The 21961-nt window shown below is 44.4% G+C and overlaps 1 protein-coding gene across 2 annotated transcripts in view; it reads left to right on the plus strand.

Moving 5' to 3' along the window:
* Nucleotides 1-21961, plus strand: part of LOC146251625 (cyclin-dependent kinase 17-like) — a 38313-nt gene that overhangs the window by 11174 nt on the left and 5178 nt on the right. Inside the window, exons 4-17 of one of the 2 annotated variants that reach the window (XM_084679731.1) lie at nt 7096-7229; nt 9973-10098; nt 14047-14103; nt 14216-14330; nt 14848-14942; nt 15070-15132; nt 15219-15342; nt 16345-16465; nt 17410-17507; nt 17874-17979; nt 18515-18557; nt 18641-18731; nt 19960-20037; nt 21064-21960. In XM_084679731.1, coding sequence (XP_084535857.1) covers nt 7096-7229; nt 9973-10098; nt 14047-14103; nt 14216-14330; nt 14848-14942; nt 15070-15132; nt 15219-15342; nt 16345-16465; nt 17410-17507; nt 17874-17979; nt 18515-18557; nt 18641-18731; nt 19960-20037; nt 21064-21167 — 1355 coding nt within the window. In that variant the 3' untranslated portion in view covers nt 21168-21960. Of the gene's footprint in view, nt 1-7095; nt 7230-9972; nt 10099-14046; nt 14104-14215; nt 14331-14847; nt 14943-15069; nt 15133-15218; nt 15343-16344; nt 16466-17409; nt 17508-17873; nt 17980-18514; nt 18558-18640; nt 18732-19959; nt 20038-21063; nt 21961 lie in introns of those variants that run through there. The other variant, XM_084679730.1, reaches the window with a different exon arrangement.

Genomic DNA, 21961 nt, shown 5'->3' on the forward strand with positions numbered 1-21961 from the left:
AGCATGTGTTCAGTATGCGTGCACTTAACCCCATCATTATGCTGTATTGGCATGGGAGTGTTCTCTTGCAGACAGCTATGTGCAAAAGACTCTCTGTTGTTTAATGTGGCCTGCCACTATATTTTTCACCACGGAAAATTGGGAGCTATTAAGGGTTAAGTAATAGGCTACAACGTGTTTAAAATGACCAATGTTGCCATGAAACATTTAAGCTCTATTTAAGCCTCCAATACAACCAATTTTAGTTTGGCACTTTTGATCTATTACGGATTCTTTTAAATCTATTTCAAATGAAAAGTGCTTTTTTCCATCATCTAATCAGCGCACCGCCGTTGCCTTTCTCTGAACAATGAACAAGCTGGAACCCACCACAGTAGCAGAAGACACAGGACTATTTATGTATCTCTAAATGTGTTGACATTTAGTTCCACAAAATCTGATCTGTAGGGAATATCAGGAAAGAGTTCCAAGACCCACCCACACCTGACTCTGGTAGAGAATGTGTAATTCAGTCTGGAGATTTTGTTTTGTGCTTGGGGATCCCTGAAGGTGTGTGAAAGTGGTCCGCCCACAGAGTCACACTAACATAGCTGTCCTCATCTTTTCATTAACATGTCTTCAAATGGACTTGACACTCGGTTTCCAGATTTCAACATTAACAGTCTCGAGTGGAGACAATCAGTGGGGCACCTCTGCATGCTATGAAAAGACCATCTTCATAGATGTTTTGTTGATCCTCAAGGCCTTCTCCTTAGTCGGCAGTTGTTCAAATACCTCAGCTTTCTGGGGAGTCTGCTAACCAATATGTGGCTGATCTGAATTTTGGCACAGCCTTTATAACTTTGGCACTCTCACAGATTAACTGATATGAGACCAGCTGGCTAAGAAAACATTAAACCCAAGTTTAAAGAAAATTGCTTTACAAGAATGCCGTGTTGACTATGTTGGCAAGTGCTCTCACTATTGCTCTACGAATCGATGGCAGCCACTGAACATACTGCTGAAATATAATCACTGCAAACATTAAGGCAAGTATCTATTTTGATGAGTGACGCCGATCTGGCTACAAGTACAGGATGTCTGCTTGTACCAAAAATGGCCGCACCTCTTTACATGGTGGGCTGCCTGACTTCATTCATGCACTGAACACTTTTTAGACTCCAACGTCCTTTGCTGATTAAACCCTAACAGACGTTTATTTCTGCATTGAACTCACTGAAGCCTCTCTTTCAGAGCGTGTCAGTAAAATCAGCACGTTCAGAGTTTGCGTTGACCTATGTGCAGTGTACAAGTTAGTCATTCCCGGCAAATACCACATATTTTCCATTATATTTTCCTGTAGGGTTTGAGCAATGCAAGTTGAGTAATGTTAGATAGCTGACAAATTCCTGATAGCTTACACAGGGATTCTTGCTTTCCAGCATCACAAATCACCGATTAGATCACCAGCATGTTTGCACCCGCAGCCATAAAAAGTTCAGTTTTCTCTCGGAATGTTTTATTTGTTGTTTAATCTGACTGAATGGAGGCTAGGATGAGCCAAACGGGGACTGGATTAGAAGTGTGTTTGCCAAAAGCTGTTTAGCTAAAGATTTGAGTAGGAGGCTATCAAGTCTTGGTACTGGTGTAAAATATGCTTACATTATCAAGCACATACATGGATTAGAACTGCTTTTAGAGAAAATGTGGTTGGAGGGTTGGATATCCCACATACCCTAGGGATTAGAACATGTGCACCATCCCAGTACCACGCAAACTTCAATAATAAAGATGGATTTTTGAGTTTCCCAACAGCTCTCTCCACATGTCATTGCAAACAGTATTTGTTAGAAATGTACAGCAATGTACATTCAATGTATTACTTAATACTACGTTCATTTCCATATCTGAGAACATGGTCAAGACAAGGGTATGGGACGCGTGAGGGAGATCAATATGGAAAGAAAGAGAGAAAAGTATGGAACGAGAGTGAGGGAGTGAGCCTGAGCCAGAGAACGGTGTAGAACGTGAGGGTGGACCGGGCTGGGAGGAGCCTATAGACCAGGGCGAGGAGGAGCGGAGCAGTCCGAGCATGCTGATTTGATTGTTCAAGGGAACGCCACTGAAACAAGGGTGAACAACAGCGGGAGCTACACAGAGAAAAGGGAGCCCAACAACAAAAAAACATTGTACTGTTGCTTTTCAGATGGATGCTTTCTGACATGATCCATTTGTGAATGTGTCTGGGTCTGCCTCTGCAACAGCGTGCCTACACGCACTGCGTTTGACCTTCTGTAAGCAGCCACAGAGAAAGAGAGAGAGAGCGAGAGAGAGATAGACATAGAGGGAGAGAGAGAGAGAGAGAGAGAGAGAGAGAGAGAGAGAGAGAGAGAGAGAGAGAGAGAGAGAGAGAGAGAGAGAGAGAGAGAGAGAGGGGAAGAGATGGAGGGCGTGTCTAAAGGTAATATGAGATACACTGGAGTAGTTGAAGAGTTCTCCCCGGTTGGAGTGTGTGCGACTTGAGCAAGGTGTGGCGTCTCCTCTCTGTGGACTGCGCTGTTCTGGAGGTAGTGAGGCAGTTTGAGGACGACCTACATCCCAGCAGGCAGCGAGCGCTGGTCGGGTCTGAGTTTTTTCCCCGAAGTTTTCGAATGTGCTTTTGAGAACCTCGACTCAAGTGTTTTCTGAAAGAAATGGACACTTCCGGGAGCCCCCAGGCTGGTGTTGTGGAGATGGGTGACAGTGTAGGGGACCTGAGGAGTGGGGACAGGGGGAGGATCGGGGAGAGGAGAGCCCCTCAGAGGCTCTCACCCTTCCGCATGCTCCCCAGGCGTGACACCTGCTACCCACCTGGCAGCCACATCGGTGAGTACTCCCCCCTCCCCTCCCCGCCGTATTGATGCTCACTAGTCCACATGCCCTTAGACACACTACTTAAATCCCAGTATGAATGAAATACTACATACTTGAATATGTCTTCTCGGAAATACGACTTACATTGTGTGTCATTTCACGTTTGAAATTAATACACTGTATGTGAATGAGAATGGGGACGCAAATGATCAGTTTGAAACCATAGTTTACAAGCTAAACAGAACTTTCACCTATTAACAAATTATGAGTTGTAATATCTTGAACTGTGAAGTCATACCCACACCCTAGTGTTCTATAGAGTTGAACAAAACCAGCACAATGACAGGAGAACTCCTTGTCACGTGTATTTGTAAAAAAAAATATATATATATATATATATAAATATATTTGCCACTGAAAGTACATGTTGGAACCTTTTTACCTCTGTGTTTCCTCAACCAAATGAGATCATGACTTCTTAGACTGTCAAGGTTGTGACATAACAGCAATGTGACATAACAGTGTGTTTAGTATGGAGATATCCTGGTTACATTTCCTCATGGTCTGGTGTCACTTACTCAGCTCCGGTGTGGAAACAGTGAGTGTTAGTTTCTAATGTGATCATGGCTCTATTCTACATGTGGTTCATGTGTCTGATGTTGCACCTTAATTCTCTACACTCACTCACACACATGCTCACATTTGATGCAGATGTTGCTAAGCTAATGGGCAATGAATCAGCATATGTCAGTTATGTCAGCAGATGTGCATGTATGTCAAGATATACAATTGACATGGGTAGGAAAGTATTTACCTCAAGGGGGATCAAGTTAATAGCATTGAGACGCACTGAAAACATGATGCAATACAGTTTTCTGCGTACTGACATTTGTTACTTCTGTGTCATTAAGAGCCATCGTTTCTATTCTTTTTTAAAGGAGAAGCTAGGGCCTTCACCTCTATTAGGTTTTCACAAACTCCCCACAACTATAGTCTTTTAGGCACTGTAGACACTTCAGACAGATACTGTAATTGTCCAGAACGTCATTGTGGTTGTTTGACATACAGGAAGCTTCTAATGTACCATGTCGTTGGCATTTACATGTTCAATTCCTTTTTGTTTGTGATGCACACAACCCAAACAGGAAAATTACTATTTAAACCTGACTCATGTCATGTCATTTAAGTATTTCATTCTATTTGAGCAGTGGCATATTACCTTACTTAAAGTTTCATTTTCTTATGTAATGTTTGTTTATTTTGTAATGTTTGTTAATTTTGTTAATTAATGCATACAAACATGGAAAAAAGACTTGTAATCATGGTATTGATTTATAATTTGCATTTTTTATCGCTTGAATTTTAACAGGAAAATACTTCCAAAGATGAGGGTCAGAAGTTCAAGTTCAAGTCTTTTATTGTCAGAATTGTATTACAGAATATGCCAAACTGACAAACATAATAGGGTTTGACTGCCTGGCTGCTTGGATCCATGACAATTCACATTACAATAGCTTTGAGTCATGAGTAAAAAGCCCCCGTCAATTTGTAGGTAACCCAACAAAAAAAAAAAGATCTTCCTCCCTGTCTAACACACATAAACATATACACTACAATGTGAAGAATTTCTCGTGTTACTCAAAGCTTACTGGCGCTCAGCAGGATATCTGCACTGCATCTGCATGCTGTATGTCTATATACATGTTTTGTTAGCATTCTACCTCCCTTTATTTGTCAACCAATGAAGGACAATGGAGATGAAAAAGACTGCACCCATAGCCGTGCACACAAACTGAGTCTGAATCCTCTATAGGTACAATGAGTGCTTACATGAGTTGTATGTTAAGTATAGAACTAGCATAACCAAATTTCGGATGACACGGTGGCATAATCAAGTGCAAAATGAGTTAAGGAATAATGAACTTTGAGCATGTTAGCCTTCATGGGCAAATCTAGGTTCCCACTTTTGGTGGGGCTGAGCCCCTAGATAAAACCTATTATTTCTCCTGTGACCCAGCAAAACTAGGCAAGTCTGGGGGCATGTTCCCCCAGAATATTTGTTTTTAAATATCCTTTTAAATTGTGTCCTCTAGTGGGTTTTAGGAAGATAAATTAACTAATTTCGATTTAAAATATATTAAAAAAAAAATGTTTTGTATTTTTATTAAAACATTTTGGGGGGGCTAATGAAACTTTTGGGGGGGCTCCAGACACTAAAATAGGGCCAAATATACCCATGTTAGCCTTTGTTGCCAGATACAGGATCAGCTAAAGGTGCCAGTATGTTTAGAAACAATAAACAGTTTGTGATTATAATTTACAACATTTTGTGATGTTTAGTCCTCTTCAGACTAAGTCATCGGATCCTTGTCTACCTTATGGCTGGTGTGTGTATGTCTCGTCTTTGTTTAGGTACAGCATGTTTTGTACTGTTTTTTACTTATTGCCCTCTATAGTACCAGGACAGATATTACCCTTAACCCCCTTTTAAACATATAAGCTCCACCCTCCCCCTGTTCAGACCTTCTCCCATAAGTAAGAACACTTGAAAATGACCTCAGATCAGCCTCCGAGGTCTCTTCACAACATGACCCTCCTCCATCTCTGACAGACTGAGAAATGAACCCCCTCCTTCTTTCTCACCGAATTCTGTGCTGCTCCAATCACTTAGGGGGCTTATATTTCTCTCCCTTCCCTTCTATCCATCCATTCTTCCATTCCTTCAGCCTCCCTCTTACCTTCGCTTCACCTTGTGGCTGGACTGGAAGTGGTAGAGAAGAGATGTTGTGAGAGTGACAGTACTCCTGGTAAACATTTACATTGACATTACATTTAGTCATTTAGCAGACGCGCTTATCCAGAGCGACTTACAGTAAGTACAGGGTCATTCCCCCTGAGGCAAGTAGGGTGAAGTGCCTTGCCAAAGGACACACTATTATAAACACTATTGTATATATTTTTTTAATAATAATTATACATGTTTTATGATACGTACATTTTTTAACTGTATGTAACTTTTCAATGTTAGGTATGTACAACTGCGTTTGATTCCGTACATTTTCAAAATGGCATCCGGAAATTTGTAAAATTTGACAAGCTCCACCTTTGGGTCCGTATGAATGGCTATGACCAATTAGAACCCAGATGTTTTCCAACTTTTGCACGGTAAGCCTATCAGTATGTAGCACAGACATTTGGAGCACGCCCACCTGCTGCAGACAGATCCGTAATAATACTCACCAATATAAACCAGGCGAGAGGAGAGACTCAGCCACCTTCCATCCAGCCTATACCTCTGATTGTCCCCATCTCAACGCAACTCCCCCACCCCCCACCAGACACCACCTCATCTGTGAAAGCTGTCTGAGACTCCAACCATGAAGGAAACTTAGTGTGATGGAGAGAGAGCCCTTCCTCCCCCCACCACACACACACACACACACAAACGCAATCAAGCCTTGTCTGTTGCACCATGGTTCATTAATCTGAAGGATTCTGGAGGGGAAAGGGTTGGGGGTTGGAAACTGGAGATCTTGCACTGCATGCAGGGTCATATGGATTGCTTGACCATCGCAATCACGACGACTATTTTGCTCATCCATGAAGTCGAATTTCTCATACTTTATTTAGTCTAGTGCATTAGTGCCTTTGTACATGCTCTTTTGTTATGGGCATAGCCCTACTAACATAGGTAGATATTGACCACTGTGTTTGTGTGAAAGGCATGTTGCTACATATGACAAGCTGGTGTTGGGGACAGACAACCAGTTGTATTTTAGTTTTGAGACATATCCTAACATTTCCTTCAAGTGTATTTTTGTACCAGTTACCAGGACTATGCTGGTTATGGCCAACAAAAAAAAAAGATTTTGTCCTATAGTTCATTAAAAAAAAATAAAGAAGCCTTTTGTATCTGTATTGTTTGAGATACTGGATGAATTGTGCCCCCCCCCCCCCCCCCCCCATCAGAGAGGGGGAGTTGCAAACATCTTCATGACAGTACACCTGCACTGTTTACATGATATCACGGCTCCGGGAATGTTCCTGAAGAGATACTTGACCACCAAGTAGGTTTTCGCACCAGCCCTAAATCTAACAAGAGCTGGGTCATCAACTGAATTAGGAACGACACCAGGGACTGAACGAAAACGCACAGCAATATAACTCTCCACATCAAATGCTCGGTAGACCAGGCCGAAACAAGCGAAAATGACTGTGTCACAAACGGGTCATTCACCGGGTTGCGTGGATGTGTGCTTGCAGGTATTGTCCACGAGAACGTGAAGATGGGCTCCGACGGTGAGAGCGACCAGGCGTCTGGGACGTCTTCTGATGAGGTCCAGAGCCCAGTCAGGGTTCGCATGAGGAACAACCACCACCGACGCATCTCCAACGAGGTACAGGGCCCCGGGGACACGGGCGTCAACACACCCAAACACCTCCACCTGCAACGGATGAGAGCAGCTGACACAGTACCTGGGGACAGTGTGATGTCATGATCCATGCTGAGGGAGGGTCACACCTACTAGACTGAACGTCTGAAACCTCAGTTGTATGTGTGTGTGTGTTGCAGTGTGGTATGCGCCTCTACATCTGGAAGGTGTGGGAGGTATGTGTCGTGCTTGTGTGTTCAGTCTTTGCGAACGTGTGTTTCGTGTGTGTGCACGTGTACGTGTGGATGGGGGGGGGGGGGGGCAGCTGCAGAGTGATGAGAGCAGCAGTATTGCAGGAAATGCCTCTGGACTTACAGGCTGCTCTGTGGTCGTGAACAGTGGACTGGGCTCTTTTAGACCATGTGTACCTCAGAAAGAGAAGGGGCAGGGGGGAATAGAGACAGAGAAGAAGGGAGATATGTTTGATGGCAGAAATAATCACGTGTAGTACAACGACAAGCCAAGAGATGAAGCACACGCAAGTGAGAGTGGTGGAGACATGCAGTATCAGAGAAAAGGAAGGGGGGGAGGGAGTAAACATTCAGTTTCCTCTCGGCCATTCTCCCCCACTACATATACCCCCCCCCCCCCATCCCCTTTGCCCATCTGCCTTCAGCCCCTCAGGAATCTGTCTAACCCTCTCTCCTCACTTCCCTTCCATCCCCCTCTTCCTCAGAGCGCGGGGTGGGGGTATTCTGCCATTTGATGTGTCTGTCTCCTTCTCTCTCGTTCTGTCAGTCGGTGAGTAGACAGTGATGTGGCAGGCCGGGCAGATTCAGTTGGTCAAGTGTGTGTGAGAGTATGTGTGTGTAGAGGATTAACGTTCAGAAGGACAATGAAGGACCTAATACAGCTGTTCTGCATTGTGAGTATGAGGGCATGTGTGCGGGTCTGATTACCATGGATTATATTCCAAACACTTGACTGTTGAACACAATGTGTGCAGTCAAAACAGAGAGTGGTACTAGTGTTATACGTTCACGTAGTACATCGACCTACTTAGATGTCGAATCCTTTATTTTAATTTACATTTTGATATTGTTTGCACACGGTTTCACGATCTCGCTGGCATCGGCGGTACGCACGGTGACACGTGTGCCCCTGCGTGTGTCTGTTCATGTGTGGGCAAGCTTGCGTTTGGGGTTTGAGCTGTCACCGTTTCTAAGGTTAAGGCTCTTATGTGTTCCACCATGTTTTGCCATACAGATGTCAACGCATCTGTTTAAACACACACACACACACGCACACATACACACATGCACACGCACATGTCCTGTGGGGCTAGGCTGTCCACGGTTGCTATGGTAACTGGGCGTGATTGGCACTCCGTAGTTGTGTCCCCCAAGACAGAATGTAGCGACGCACGCTCCACTGAAGTTCAGCACTTTCCGATCAGGAGTAGATTCATTCAACCAGACGTCCCCCTAAATACGGATCGAAAACCAGTGTCTGAATAACAAAAGTGTTGGGAATTGAGACGTGCCTATGGACAGTTTGTGATTGTTTCCCTAAAGGATATGAACAAGCCTTTCAGCCGTGTAAACCGTCTCTTTACATGGGATCCGTTGAAGGGTCACGCAGCACTCACATACATGTACAAATCCAAAGTTGCCCTTCTCAACTGCTGAAGATCTACAGACCTGAAGAACCCTTGAAGGATAGAGGAGCTTCTGGTACACACTGCCCCACTTAGACTAGATCACACGGTAGGAAGCATATGAAGACACTGCAGTACGAGTGACCCAGGGCCGCCTTCTAGGGCAGTCACACCGTGAGGTAGAGCGTCAAGTCCTAGTGCAGAAGAGGGGGTGAGTGGCGTTCAGGAGCATAGTCCATGTAACTGGGTCAACGGGTGACAGGCCGTGTATGTTCCATATTCACTGTGTGCTCTGTTATCCGCATTTTAAAGCTGTACTAGGTAATACTGAAAAAAAGGTATGCCCCCAATTCTTGTCTGAACCTCTGCACTTTCTTCCAACTCGAAGACAGAGGTTTCACAAAATAAGCCAAGGAGTAACTTCTGCCGCGCCGAAGGCAATTGGCTGGAAAAGCATTGCTGGAACATAAATGACTGGCTGGGCCACTCCAAACATTTGACATTGACATTCCACTGAAACTGAGCTGTCTGTGTTGCTAAACAACTCTTAGAGGGCATCATTAGCTTACACATAGGGGACAAAACATTTACCTATTGTTACTTTAACAGCAGACACTGCACTGTACTATTTGTAAGTTTCCTTATCTTGCAAATATAATCTTAAATGTATATTAAAAGTTGTGTGAAGTTTAGCCATCTTACAAAGTATAGTAGAAAGTACATTAGAAAGAAATGACTTGTTCTGTTGATTTGTTTCCTCTACATGGACATCAGTCCAACCAACTTATCAACTACAAGCACTTGAAAACATTTAGCAGCTTCGAAACAACAAATTCTTGTGTGGTTGAACTAATATATTGCATCTCATAACTAATTCTCAACAGGTTTTTGTAATATAATCTCCAAAAGTGTTGTGTAAAGTTGTTGTCAGGAGAAAGCAGAAGGATGTTGAAGTTTGCCCCTGTAAAATATGCTGTATACAATACATTATTAATGCTAGCTAACCTGTGATACCGTTTTTTTTATGAGTCTTTTTGTTTTTCTTTGCTCAAACGTAACAGTCTCTCTTCCTTCCCTTCATGTTTCTTTCTTTTAAATGTGCTGACCCAGGACATAAACAAGCGCCTGTCTCTCCCTGCTGATATCCGCCTGCCGGAGGGCTACCTAGAGAAGTTTGCTATGAACAGCCCGCCCTTCGACAAGCCAATGAGCCGCAGGCTACGACGGGCCTCTCTGGTGAGTCAGTTACATGTCTGATAAAACAGCAAGGACCTTTTATTGTGCACTTTTGTGGCAAAACAAAAGCGATGTGGTCCTCCCATGTCATTGTTTGCAACTTAAAAGGTTGGCTATGGCCATTGTCCCTCTTTCTATTGAACATGGGATGAAGCAGGCAGAGAGAAAACTATGAGAAGCCAACACACACACACACACACACACACACACAGATACACACACACACACAGTTATGTCTTTGACCCAGTAGGGGGCTGATTTGCATTGTATACTATTATGAACCCGTCCTGAAACATTGTGGCGGGGAAAAACAGGGGATGGAGGTGGGCAGATTGTCATGAATATGCAATATCAGACCCCCTTGTTATCCAAGCTTCTATTCGGACTAGCTCCTAAAGTACTCATACGCACTCACCATATTATTTCAACTCCTCTCTTTCGATGTCATTTGGCTATTTCAACTGGACTCTGGTTCAAGCAGCCCCTCTGCTCGTACCTCTCTGTGTGTCTCGTTGGTTTCAGAACGAGGACGCTCCTTATTGTTCTGAAGCTCGTTGTGTCTCCTTCTCGCCCTTTGTGTCTTGCTCTTTCTGCGGTCTTTTTTCTCTTAGTGTTTCATTCTATCTCTCAGACCGCTTCCTTCCTTTGTCTCCCTCACTGGGTGTTCAGCAGGATGATTCCGATGCTCCAGACTGTATTTCGGGGCACCTTCAAGAATCGGTTTAAACGTTAGCTGCCTTTTGAAAGAAAAATACCGATTTGTTGTCTGCGACAACCCACAATGCAGAGCAGGGTGGCTTGTCGGGGGTAGGGAAAGATGCCCATGAACCCTTTTGTCGTACCAGGGCATTTTCCTTTGGGCATTATTTGTTGCCAGTTGTGGATGGGGGAGGGAGGTTGTAGGTTGTATTTTTGACCTTTATTTGACCAGGAAAGTCATACTGAGACTCAGGTCTCATTGACAGGTGAATCCAGCTATTTGGGATTCCATGTATCTATAATTGAGCAGTCTGACGTCTTCTCAGGGCTCCATCTCCTCAGGGCTCCTCCTGCCTAGAGTTACACTGGGACACCTGACAGAAGGAAACAGAGAGCGAGATGTGAGCCGGACAGACAGAGAGAATGATGAAGGATCTAATGGAGGAGAAAAGGGAGGAGGAGGTAGGGGAAGAAAATAAATTATACAAATGACAAAGTAGGAATGAGGAAAGACAAATAGATGGCAATATCGACTTAGGGAGATAGAACATGTTTTGATGGAAAGCAAACAGAATAGAGAAATAAACCTATTTACTTAAACTTGAACTATTACCTAGAGTAGCAGAAGTCATGTCCCTCCCTTATACCACTCTACTTTCAAGTTTGATGTCAACAATAGTAAGTCACAAGTACTAATAAAGCATTTATCTACAAAAAAACACATAGGCCTATTGCTGCCTTTTCATACAAGGATATAAAACCAGAAAGCAACATGGTTGACATGATTACTAATTGAAAGTTGATAATGATGAATAAACATCTAGATAATTCTCATACATCTAGCGTATCATCTGGCCTCCAGCCCAGTCCAGTTCATATTTCTCATTTTACCAAGGCAGCAAAAATGTAGTAGGCTAATTAACTTGTAGGTTGGATACACTACTGTATAGTTTGAATTCAACATATTTCATTCCTTTTTTGGTATTTAATTTAAACAAAGAGAGAAGATGAAGAAGAGGAAAACCAATCATGGACATTTACATAATGTGACTTTTAAACCAATTATTTTGACCCAGGATCATCAATAATTTACTGAGTTGCCCAGTAAGATTCAGTGATTTTAATGAATTAGACATGTTGCATCATATCAAGTCTCAACATTATGCAATGTTACACAACACTTGAAACAGTAACTATTCACCAGATTGCGCAACCAAACTCGCTGTCAAATGAAGGTGTCCGTTTACCTGCTTTTTCCTGATAGTCTACATTTAAATGATTAATAAGAGTGATTGATATCACTGTTAATCTGATTGAATTCGAACACCTGTGAACTCCGGACGGTAAAGCCCCCTTAATGTTGCTATTGGCAGGTTCCCAGGAAACAGGTGCCATGAAACAAACAGTTCATTGGTTGATGGACTATCTGTAACTCAGGAGAGTGGCCACATAGGTTAATGAAATGGTTTCCTCACCTCTGCTCTCTCTCTCTCTCTCTCTCTCTCTCTCTCTCTCTCTCTCTCTCTCTCTCTCTCTCTCTCTCTCTCTCTCCCTCCCTCCCTCTCTCTCTCTCTCTCTCTCTCTCTCTCTCTCTCTCTCTCTCTCTCTCTCTCTCTCTGGCTCTCCTTACACAGTATATCTCTGACAAGAATGGCCACATAAACTAACACTGAGACATGAATCACCAATCTCCCAGAGGCACAGCCTTTTCATTAGAAACAGTATTTCTCTGTCCCCAACCTGTCCTCGTTCTCTGCTTCACTCCCTCCCTCTGCCTTGTTATGCCATCGTGCCACACACACATGTGAAGGAAAGGAAGGAGGTTCACGAGAACACATGAGCGATGAGGAAGGACGACTAAAAAGAGATACACGTGTACGCATACCCGTCTTCCAGCCCGGGAACCCAGATGAATCAGCAAGCTCATGTTTTATTTGCATTTGCGAATTGGTCTGGCCAGTGCCAGGCTACTGCTATTCTGAAGAGACGGCCGGCTTGTTTCCCCCCCAGCGGGATAACCCTGAGGAGCAGTCGGGGGGGGGGGGGGGGGGGGTGCAGTGAGGGTCTTCTAACATGAACAGCACCACAGCTCCCCAACAAGCCAGACACAAACTGACAGCAGCTGTCACTGACAGACAAGGGAGATGTGTATGTGTGTGTGTGTAGCAATCCGTGGGTGACTGTCTGTTTAAGCATGCATTGGATTGGAAATCCTTGCCTATGGCAATGTATACGAGCGTTAACTCACAGGGATTTTTATTCAGATTACAGCACACACACTCACACACAATACAGCTCATTCTGAATAAGTACACTAGCTATGTTTAAAATGCCAGGTTTGGCAGTGGGATAACCAGCACATCATTGGAAAAAAGAACCAATTCAGCTCTTTGTCTTTGTACACGTGTGTGTGTGACAGATAAAAGTGGGCCTTGGTAAATCTGCTGTACATATAGATCCATGCCCATCCTGGTGTGTCTGTGTGCACGTGTGTCATCCTTGTCCGGGGGCCGCGTGGCGCTGGCTTCTGGGCGAGCCTTAAAGAGATCACACGCTTCATTAGCCAACTTGGTCACTGGAGACCCTTCCCCTTGGTGCGATTAGGGGAAGGCAAAGACAGTGGTCACATGACAACGGAGGAGTGGAGGGTTGAGAAGCGGCCAGAACAAGATGATATAGTGAAAGTGACACATTCTAGAAGATATGGGAAGCGAAAGGGACACACTCTCGCGTTAAATTGCTCCATCAATAATGCAAACTCATTATACTTTGAAGTACTCATTAGTAGATATCATAACCTCAAGTCTTTAATTCGAAGGTAGCAATTACGTTTGAAGGGAGTATATTACATCTTAAATTAGCTGCCTTCATTAGAGGGTGTATGTACGAATTAGTCCTCATTGCGCAAATGTATCAATCGTAGATACACAGACATTAGCCTTAATCATACTGCCACCCTGTGGCCACAGGCTGTTTGTACAACTTGCAGGTGTGCAACGTTTCAGACGGAGTGAAGGATTGAACATGTGACTGTAGACATAGTGACATAACCAGGATATGACAGCGAGGTAAGGAGTTGGAACACGAGGTGATGTCTGTTGTGTTGTGGGCAGGGAGCCAACCGTGAGGGAATGTCAACCCACAGGACAGAGAAAGAATGACCATCGGCCATGTTGTGTCAATATTGTCACTGACACAAGCGTTGCAAGACTGCTATTGTAACAGGACCTCATCTCTTCTCTTTGCCAGTCTGAAATCGGCTTTGGCAAACTGGAGACCTACATCAAACTGGATAAACTTGGAGAGGTAAGACTGACCGCATACCATCACAGTTGCACAACATGGACTAGCAATCACTCACACGCACACACAAACGTGCACCCATGAACACACCGGCAATATTCTCTTCTCTCTGTAGGGAACCTACGCCACAGTTTTTAAGGGCCGGAGCAAGCTGACTGATAACCTGGTGGCGTTGAAAGAGATCCGATTGGAGCATGAAGAGGGAGCGCCCTGCACCGCCATCCGCGAAGGTAGAGCCCACTGATAACCTGGACCTCCTAACCAGCTGGACGCTCTCGTGTCCACTGATTGTGTGTGCGACGCCACTGACCTGCAAAACTCTACTGAATCCATTTCTGTTTGTGGAGGAGGCTGGTTTGATATTGTACAGAATGATACTGACGTGGGTTTCATGTAATGTTCTCTCTCTCTCTCTCTCTCTCTCTCTCTCTCTCTCTCTCTCATTCTCTCTTTCTCTATCTCTCTCTCTGTCTCTGTCTCTCTGTCTCTCTCTCTCTTTCTCTCTCTCTCTCTCTCTCTCTCTGTCTCTCTGTCTCTCTCTCTCTCTCTCTCTCTCTCTCTCTCTCTCTCTCTCAGTTCAGTTCAGTTCAGAATGCTTTTTTGGCATGACAGTTCGGGTTGAGCAGTATTGCCAAAGCAGTCCCTATTGAAAGGAAATTTTACAGTAATATATGTATCATAGCATTTACATTATAACAATAATAATCTCTCTCTCTCTCTCTCTCTCTCTCTCTCTTGCTCCCCCAGTGTCTCTGTTAAAAGACTTGAAGCATGCCAACATAGTCACCCTCCATGACATCATCCACACTGATAAGTGCCTAACACTGGTGTTTGAATACCTGGTGAGTCAATGCATAAATGCATGTGTTCTGTATACGATCTGCTTGGCTGTTTCCTGATCACCATGTACACGGTACACCGTAGCAACTCTCCTTTTTCCAGCATCTGTTCTTGTGTTTTTCTTTCCAGGAGAAGGACTTAAAGCAGTACATGGACGACTGCGGGAGTATCATGAGTGTACACAATGTCAAAGTGAGTTTGTTTATTGGAAACGCCAATGTGGACCATGTGTATGAATGGTGCTGATAGCACTCTCTGTCTCTCTCTTTCGCTATCAGATCTTCCTGTTCCAGTTGTTGCGGGGCTTGGCTTACTGCCACCGGAGGAAGGTTCTCCACAGAGACCTCAAACCCCAGAACCTGCTCATCAATGACAAGGGAGAACTCAAACTGGCTGACTTTGGTAGGAGTCAACGGGGGATTTGAATTGGTATCCGTTTGTTGCGTTTGTTAGAAAAGAATACATCTTTCAAGAATACATGTCTATTATCACACAGAAGAAAATGAAGGATTTGAAGTATTTCGGTGGTCAGTCAAGGAATGGACTGTATTCACCAGGCACAGTAACCCAATAAAGTAACAGGGTTGTAGAGTAACCCCATCTCAGCTACCAGGTGCGGTGAATGACGATACTATCTCCACTTCAACTGTCAAGTGCTTGAAGGTTAGGGCACGTGGCTCCAGTATGGAGGATCTAGAGAGGGCGTATGGCACACGGCAGTAGGCCAGCGAGGAAGGGGTTAAAGTTGTCAAGACGGGAGAGAACTGTGCCCAGGATGAGCAGTTGCGTGGAGAACTCTGTCCGAAACAGACACATCCTCTTCATGTTGCAACGAGAGTTGTGGCGGGTCTGAGTGGCGCGACCAAAGTGTTTCTCGGAAATCCGGGTCGTCATCGAGGACGATGCCCAGGTTCCTTGCCGAGCGAGAGGCTGCCACAGAGATGCAGCAGTCAGTAGTGATGGAGAGCTCTTGGGCTGTGTCGAATCTGGCAGGGATGACAGGGGAGGATCACAGACCTGCCTGAGACTGAGACTCTGGGCCTGGTTCCCGCAGTTACAGTATGCATGTTCCTTGCAGGATCTTAATAGTCTGCGCTACTGCTTGGTTATTAGATATGAAATGATGTGCTTTATGTCCACCGATACTAATAACATACTGCACATGTACCACATATTGTATACACTTACATACCTCAATGTGTCATTGAATAATCTACATTATTTCATGAATTATTTTAATTGTCATGTTTATTATGGTTAAGGGCCAACTTTCACTTAATAACGTCCTTTTTTGTGTTGACGTGTATGCCAGTTCACATGAAAAAAAAAACATAATTCAGCCAGTAGAATACATGTTCAAACCGTGTTAATGTCCAAATTGTTTGTGTGGTGTGTTTGACCCAGGTCTGGCCCGGGCCAAGTCTGTCCCCACTAAGACCTACTCCAATGAGGTGGTGACTCTATGGTACCGCCCCCCCGATGTCCTGCTGGGCTCAACAGAGTACTCTACACCCATTGACATGTGGTGGGTGCACATACAATCCCATTCCCTCAGACCTCTCTTAGTCTTGACTAATGTGCTTCTCTCAAGGCCCCTGGCTCTGTGGCTTTCATCTCTTGTCTTTCAAAGTGCTCTAGTATCTAAATATACACACATACTCTACAGAGGCACTCCCTTCTCTCACTCTCTCTTTCTCTCTCTCTCTCTCTCTCTCTCTTTCTCTCTCTCTCTCTCTCTCTCTCTCTCTCTCTCTCTCTCTCGCTCTCTCGCTCTCTCCCTCTCTCTCTCTCTCTCTCTCTCTCTCTCTCTCTCTCTCTCTCTCTCTCTCTCTCTCTCCCCCTCTCTCTCTCTCTCTTTCTCTCTCTCCTATCCCTGAAGGCACGGTTGTACTCTCTCATCCTCCCTCTCACCAGGGGACAAGTCCTACACCTCCCACTCTGCACGTTGTCCTCTTTTCCATGGGTTTCGTGGATTCAAAGTTGAACTTGTCAGCGATCTTGTGCCGGACCCCATGTCCTGTGCCAAGCTGTCTCCATAAGCGTGGCAGAGTAGATGATTAGGCTATTGTGCTTCAATCCAACTACGGCATTTTAATGATTTAAATACAAAGCACAGCAAAAAAACGGTGTTATATATATGTTTAAAATACAGAAAATGTAAAGGAGCACCTATGACTTGTACCAACTCATTAACAAAGTTTTCCAGCATACAGCTTTGATACTTGTATTAGTCCTATATGTTGTTCTTCACCCAACAAACACAAGCATGTTCAAAGCCTATGAGAGCTTCCCCTGTATGTGAGTCAGATAAGGTGCAGAGTTTTGTCTACTGCTTCTGTCACTGGCCTACTGCGTGTTTGTCCCCTACTCAAGATGAAAAGCAAATTTGTTGCGCCCGAGAAAGAAAGATAATACCAAATCGTTGAGATTTTTGGATTCTGACACACACTGACTGTGTGGTTTGTGTAGGGGTGTGGGCTGCATATTCTATGAGATGATCACAGGAAGACCTCTCTTCCCTGGCTCCACGGTGGAGGATGAACTGCATCTCATATTCCGCATACTAGGTAAGATTTCATCCCTTTTGGTGTGTGTGCGTGTAGAAGCGGAATCATTTTTCATTAACTTCTGTCTCTCTCTGTTTCTCACTCTCTTTATATATCTGTCTGTCTCTCTGTCTCTCTCCGGCGTGCATTTCTTTCTCTGTTAGTTCTCCTTCTTTTCTTCCCTTGAGGAATCCGATGTGGTTTAGGGAGCGGAGTGCGCTTGATGTGTCAAAAATATGTTTTTCATTTTCTCTATTTTCGGTCTTCAATAGTTGGGTGTGAAGATAATCATAATTGGGATGCTTGTAGCTATATTCATATCATAAATGCAACACATGTCTGCAGATGTTCTAGTTCCTTTGAGCAAGCATAGTTTCCCTCTCTCAGGTACACCTACAGAGGAAACCTGGCCTGGCATCACGACCAGTGAAGAGTTTAAGACCCACAAATTCCCTCGGTATCGTGCAGAGCCTCTCGTCAACCACGCACCCAGGTCTGTGTGTGAGAGTTGTATTGTATCGTGAGGCACAAGCGTGCATGCTAATGCACGTTTGGTCGCGGAGTGCCTTCTGCGTTTTGATGTCTGATTTGCTTGGAGCATTTGTCTGCCTGCTACTACGGGCCTGTGGTTATCCTGTGACATGTTAAGCTTTGAAGCTCTGACTGCAGCGAGCCTGCTACACACACACTGCAGCTACAACAACTGAATTCCTCGCTACATACACACTGCAGCTACAACAACTGAATTCCTCATGTTACACCAGACATTGGGCAAGCCACTCCATCCAATGATGTATCGTAGAAATTCAAATTGTACGTTGGATGTAAAAATCTAATTTGGCCATACAATCCAATAGCCGTGAAACAGTTCCACCAGCTATGTCCGATTTTCATGCTATGACCAGCTCTGTAGGTCTAGGTCTCTGTCACGTAAACTCCAATGAACGCAATTCCGAACTCGGAGTAACATTTCCTTTTGTGTTAAACAGCCACGCTAACACGCCTGATTCACTCGTATTCTCTCACAGGATAGACAGTGACGGCCATGACCTGCTCTCCTTGCTACTTCAGGTAAAGAACCAATCGAAGGCGTCCAACCTTCCAGATCTCGATGGAATATCTGCTCACCTCCCTCTCTGTCTCCATTCCTACAGTTTGAAGCGAAGAAGCGTGTGACGGCAGAGGACGCGCTCCGACACCCCTACTTCAAGAGTCTGGGGGAGCAGGTTCAAACACTGGCTGACAGTGAGTTGATCCACCTCACTCCCCACATCCACCATCACCACAGACTTCATCTCGATTTAACCATAGCAACAACACCCCACCATGTACCTTAAAGCTTTAGTTCACCCTGCTACTGGGATTCTTTTTTTAGTTTGTTTCAATTTATCGGGGGTTGAATTCAGGTTCCCTGATTGGGAGTAAACTTCTTTCCCAGGACGAAACCACAGTAGCTTTTGTTGTGCTTGGTCTGCCTACACATCAGCGCATGGTAGCGGGAAAATTGTTTTCCTGAACTGGAAAGTTACATAAAACAGGGGTTTGTGTTATCCTGTCTTGTTTAATTAAAAGTCCTTGGTCCCCTGTGTCAACTCCTTGGTATACTTTGTTGTGGGCTTAGGAAAAATATATTTGCCACACCCTTCACAAAGAAGTCTCTGCGTACTCTCTGCTGTACACAAAACAGTTATTGGACCGCAGATAAAAACCTTGTCTTCTTTTGGTTTTCTTGGGTTTCAACAGGTTGGGACTGGGTTTCTCTGAAACATTGTATACTCTCTTTAGTGCACGTTTTCAGTATCCTGCAAGCATGCTGCCCAAGCCTTCGTTTAGTGGGATGTTTCAAGTTGTTTACACTGAACATAATACTCTTGTATTCTTGTTATGCATTTTCAGGTTTAGGGTGGGTATAGCTCTGTGTTTAGAGTGCTTTACTGCAGGTTTAGACCCCCTTTTACTGCTGAAACTTTCCATAAAAGCGTCTGCTAGATGAAAGAATTCTTATTATTTGGTGGATCTGTCTCCTAAAGTGGGTGCTCTGCTGCTTACATATTTTAACCTTTTTTTTTACTGTAAGCACATTAGCCTGTAATTCTTTACTCTGTCTCCCAAAGACAAATCTTTAGCAAGGGCCCGCATCGGCTAAAAGCCCAATGTGACCACACAATGTACGTCTGAGTATATCCATTATGTAACTCTGGGAACTCTATTCCTTGGATTCATAGAGTGCTTGGCTTCAGGGTGACCCAACGTGTAGGAAAACACTATAGTAACTGCACTTTCATGTATATCAATGATGTCCAACTGCAGACCCAGAGAAACTAATGACCTATGACTCAAACAGAGCAATATAGATATCAGACCATAGAAATGACTATGGTTGATCGTGGTTTCTTGCTTTCAAGAAGAGATTGTTCTGTAGCATCCTGAATTGGTATACTGCAGGAGATTGACTTCTTCATTTCTTTTTCAGCTTCGTCCATTTTCGCAGTGAAGGACATCCATCTCCAAAGAGATCCAGGAAAGAGGGGTTCAGGCTTCACCGAGACAGGTGAGCCATGCTGGGGTTAGTGAGCGCTAGGCGGCTGTGTAGGGGTAGAATATGTCGATGTTTTGTTTCTTCTTCTTTGGGGTTCAGAATAGAGAACCAAGCGAAGAAAAACAGTCCCTGAAGGGTGAAGGGTGTGCTCACGGTCACTCTCCATTTTCCGACTCTTCTTCTGCAGTATTGTCAGTTGCCACCTCTTTCATCTCGCTTCCTGTATCTCTTCTGCCTCTGTGTAGTCTCGTCAAGCACTCGTCCTTTTAAGTGTGTGTCCTTTCACTGAACTGTGTCTGCTTCTCACACACCCCTGGGTTACTCTGACTAACTGTAGTTGGCGTGAGAGTTTGTGTTCACATAAGCAAGTCCATGAGTTGTCAACAGGGGTAAGGCTACTGGAACTGCAATGTGTAGCCAGTACCACCCTTCAGTCATGGAAGTGAAGTCTGGAAAGTTCCATAACCAGATCTTGACTTTGAATACAGTAACCCCAGTATTTCTACTGGCAGTGTAGTAACACCTGAATGTGGTTAATTTAAATAATCACAATAGCTGTTGCTTTTTGACTTCTCTAAGTGTGCTTGACTCTGAACTGTTTTGTGATAAAATCTGATACCTACTGTAGGTCAATAAAATCCATTTAGTGAATAGTTGTGCATTTGTGTTTGTTTATAAACATTAACAAGTAATGCCAGCCAATGTACACCACTGTGCCCTACTTTCTAGGCTAAATGCTGTGGATTTTACAGGCTTAACGAGTACTTAGTGAGGAAGCATGTGTAGAGGCTAGTGTGAACCAAGCTACACATCGACGTCTGCCTCTGTAGAGTCCAGTCAGGGCTTCAGTCTGTCTTACTGTCCGTTTCTCTGTACATGGCTTTCTCTCTCTGACTTTCTCCCTCACCCCAACCACTCTCCCTATCTCTCTCGTTCCCTGTCCTCTTCTGCCTCAATCCTTTCTTACTTTGTGTGCCCCCCCCCAACCCCTGAAAACACCTCCACCCCCACAACACCAAACTGCCCTCCGCCCTAAAGCAGGGGCTCTTAAGCTAGGCTCCGCCCCCTCGCAGTACTTCCAGAGAGAAGGATCCAATCCCAGGGCACAGAGTCATGCCCCGTCCTCCCCTTCTACTGGCTGAGTGGCCCCTACCATTCTGGTAAATACGCTCCTCTCTTTCAATCTGCAGTCGATAGCCTCTCCTCTCTCTCCCTTCCCTCTGTCTCTGGCACTCCTGCCTCGTGTCTGCCTCGTTGTTTTTCCCCCTTGAAGTTTTCAGCTTCCATCCTGAACTCGATCAATGTTTGTCCACGTACACACACCCCCTCACTCACTCAGTTAGTTTTGCTTCAGTTCCACGTGTTTCGTTCTCTCCTTCTCTCACCTTGTCTTGTATTATTCCATTTCACTTTCATGTCCCTTCCGGAGATGTCGCTGCCCCTCCCATCCTTGTTGCCGTGTATGTTCTCACGCACTGTCCTCACTTTTGCTTTCTTCTCCTCCTCCGAAGCCACTGGGTGTTTGTAATTCCCTGGTGGGTGAAAGGACATTCAGGAGACATTTTGGGACATGTATGACAGGACTCAGTAAACAGAGGACAGTGAAATTGTTTCATGTTTATGTTCAGTTCTGTTTAGGTTCCTGCAGAGGGAGATGTAACCCCTCTAGTAGACTTGTAAGTCTTTGTGAGGAGTGATGCTGTGTGTTTTCTACATTTTGCATGGGTTTTTAACAATGACCTTGGACATGATGAGTTCTGAGTTATTTCTGTCTGATAAGGTGCCGGTAAGTAATTATTGCAGTTAATATAATGAGGAAATAGTTAAAACACCCGCTATTGGTTTGAGTTTGATTTGAATTTGATTTTGGTTGGATTTTCAGAGTGACTAATGAGCAAAAGGTGCTGTTGTGAATGTATTTCCTGTGAATTATTTA

The sequence above is a fragment of the Hypomesus nipponensis genome, chromosome 18 (genome assembly GCF_054491055.1).
Source record: "Hypomesus nipponensis isolate SF chromosome 18, ASM5449105v1, whole genome shotgun sequence".
Lineage (NCBI taxonomy): Eukaryota > Metazoa > Chordata > Actinopteri > Osmeriformes > Osmeridae > Hypomesus > Hypomesus nipponensis.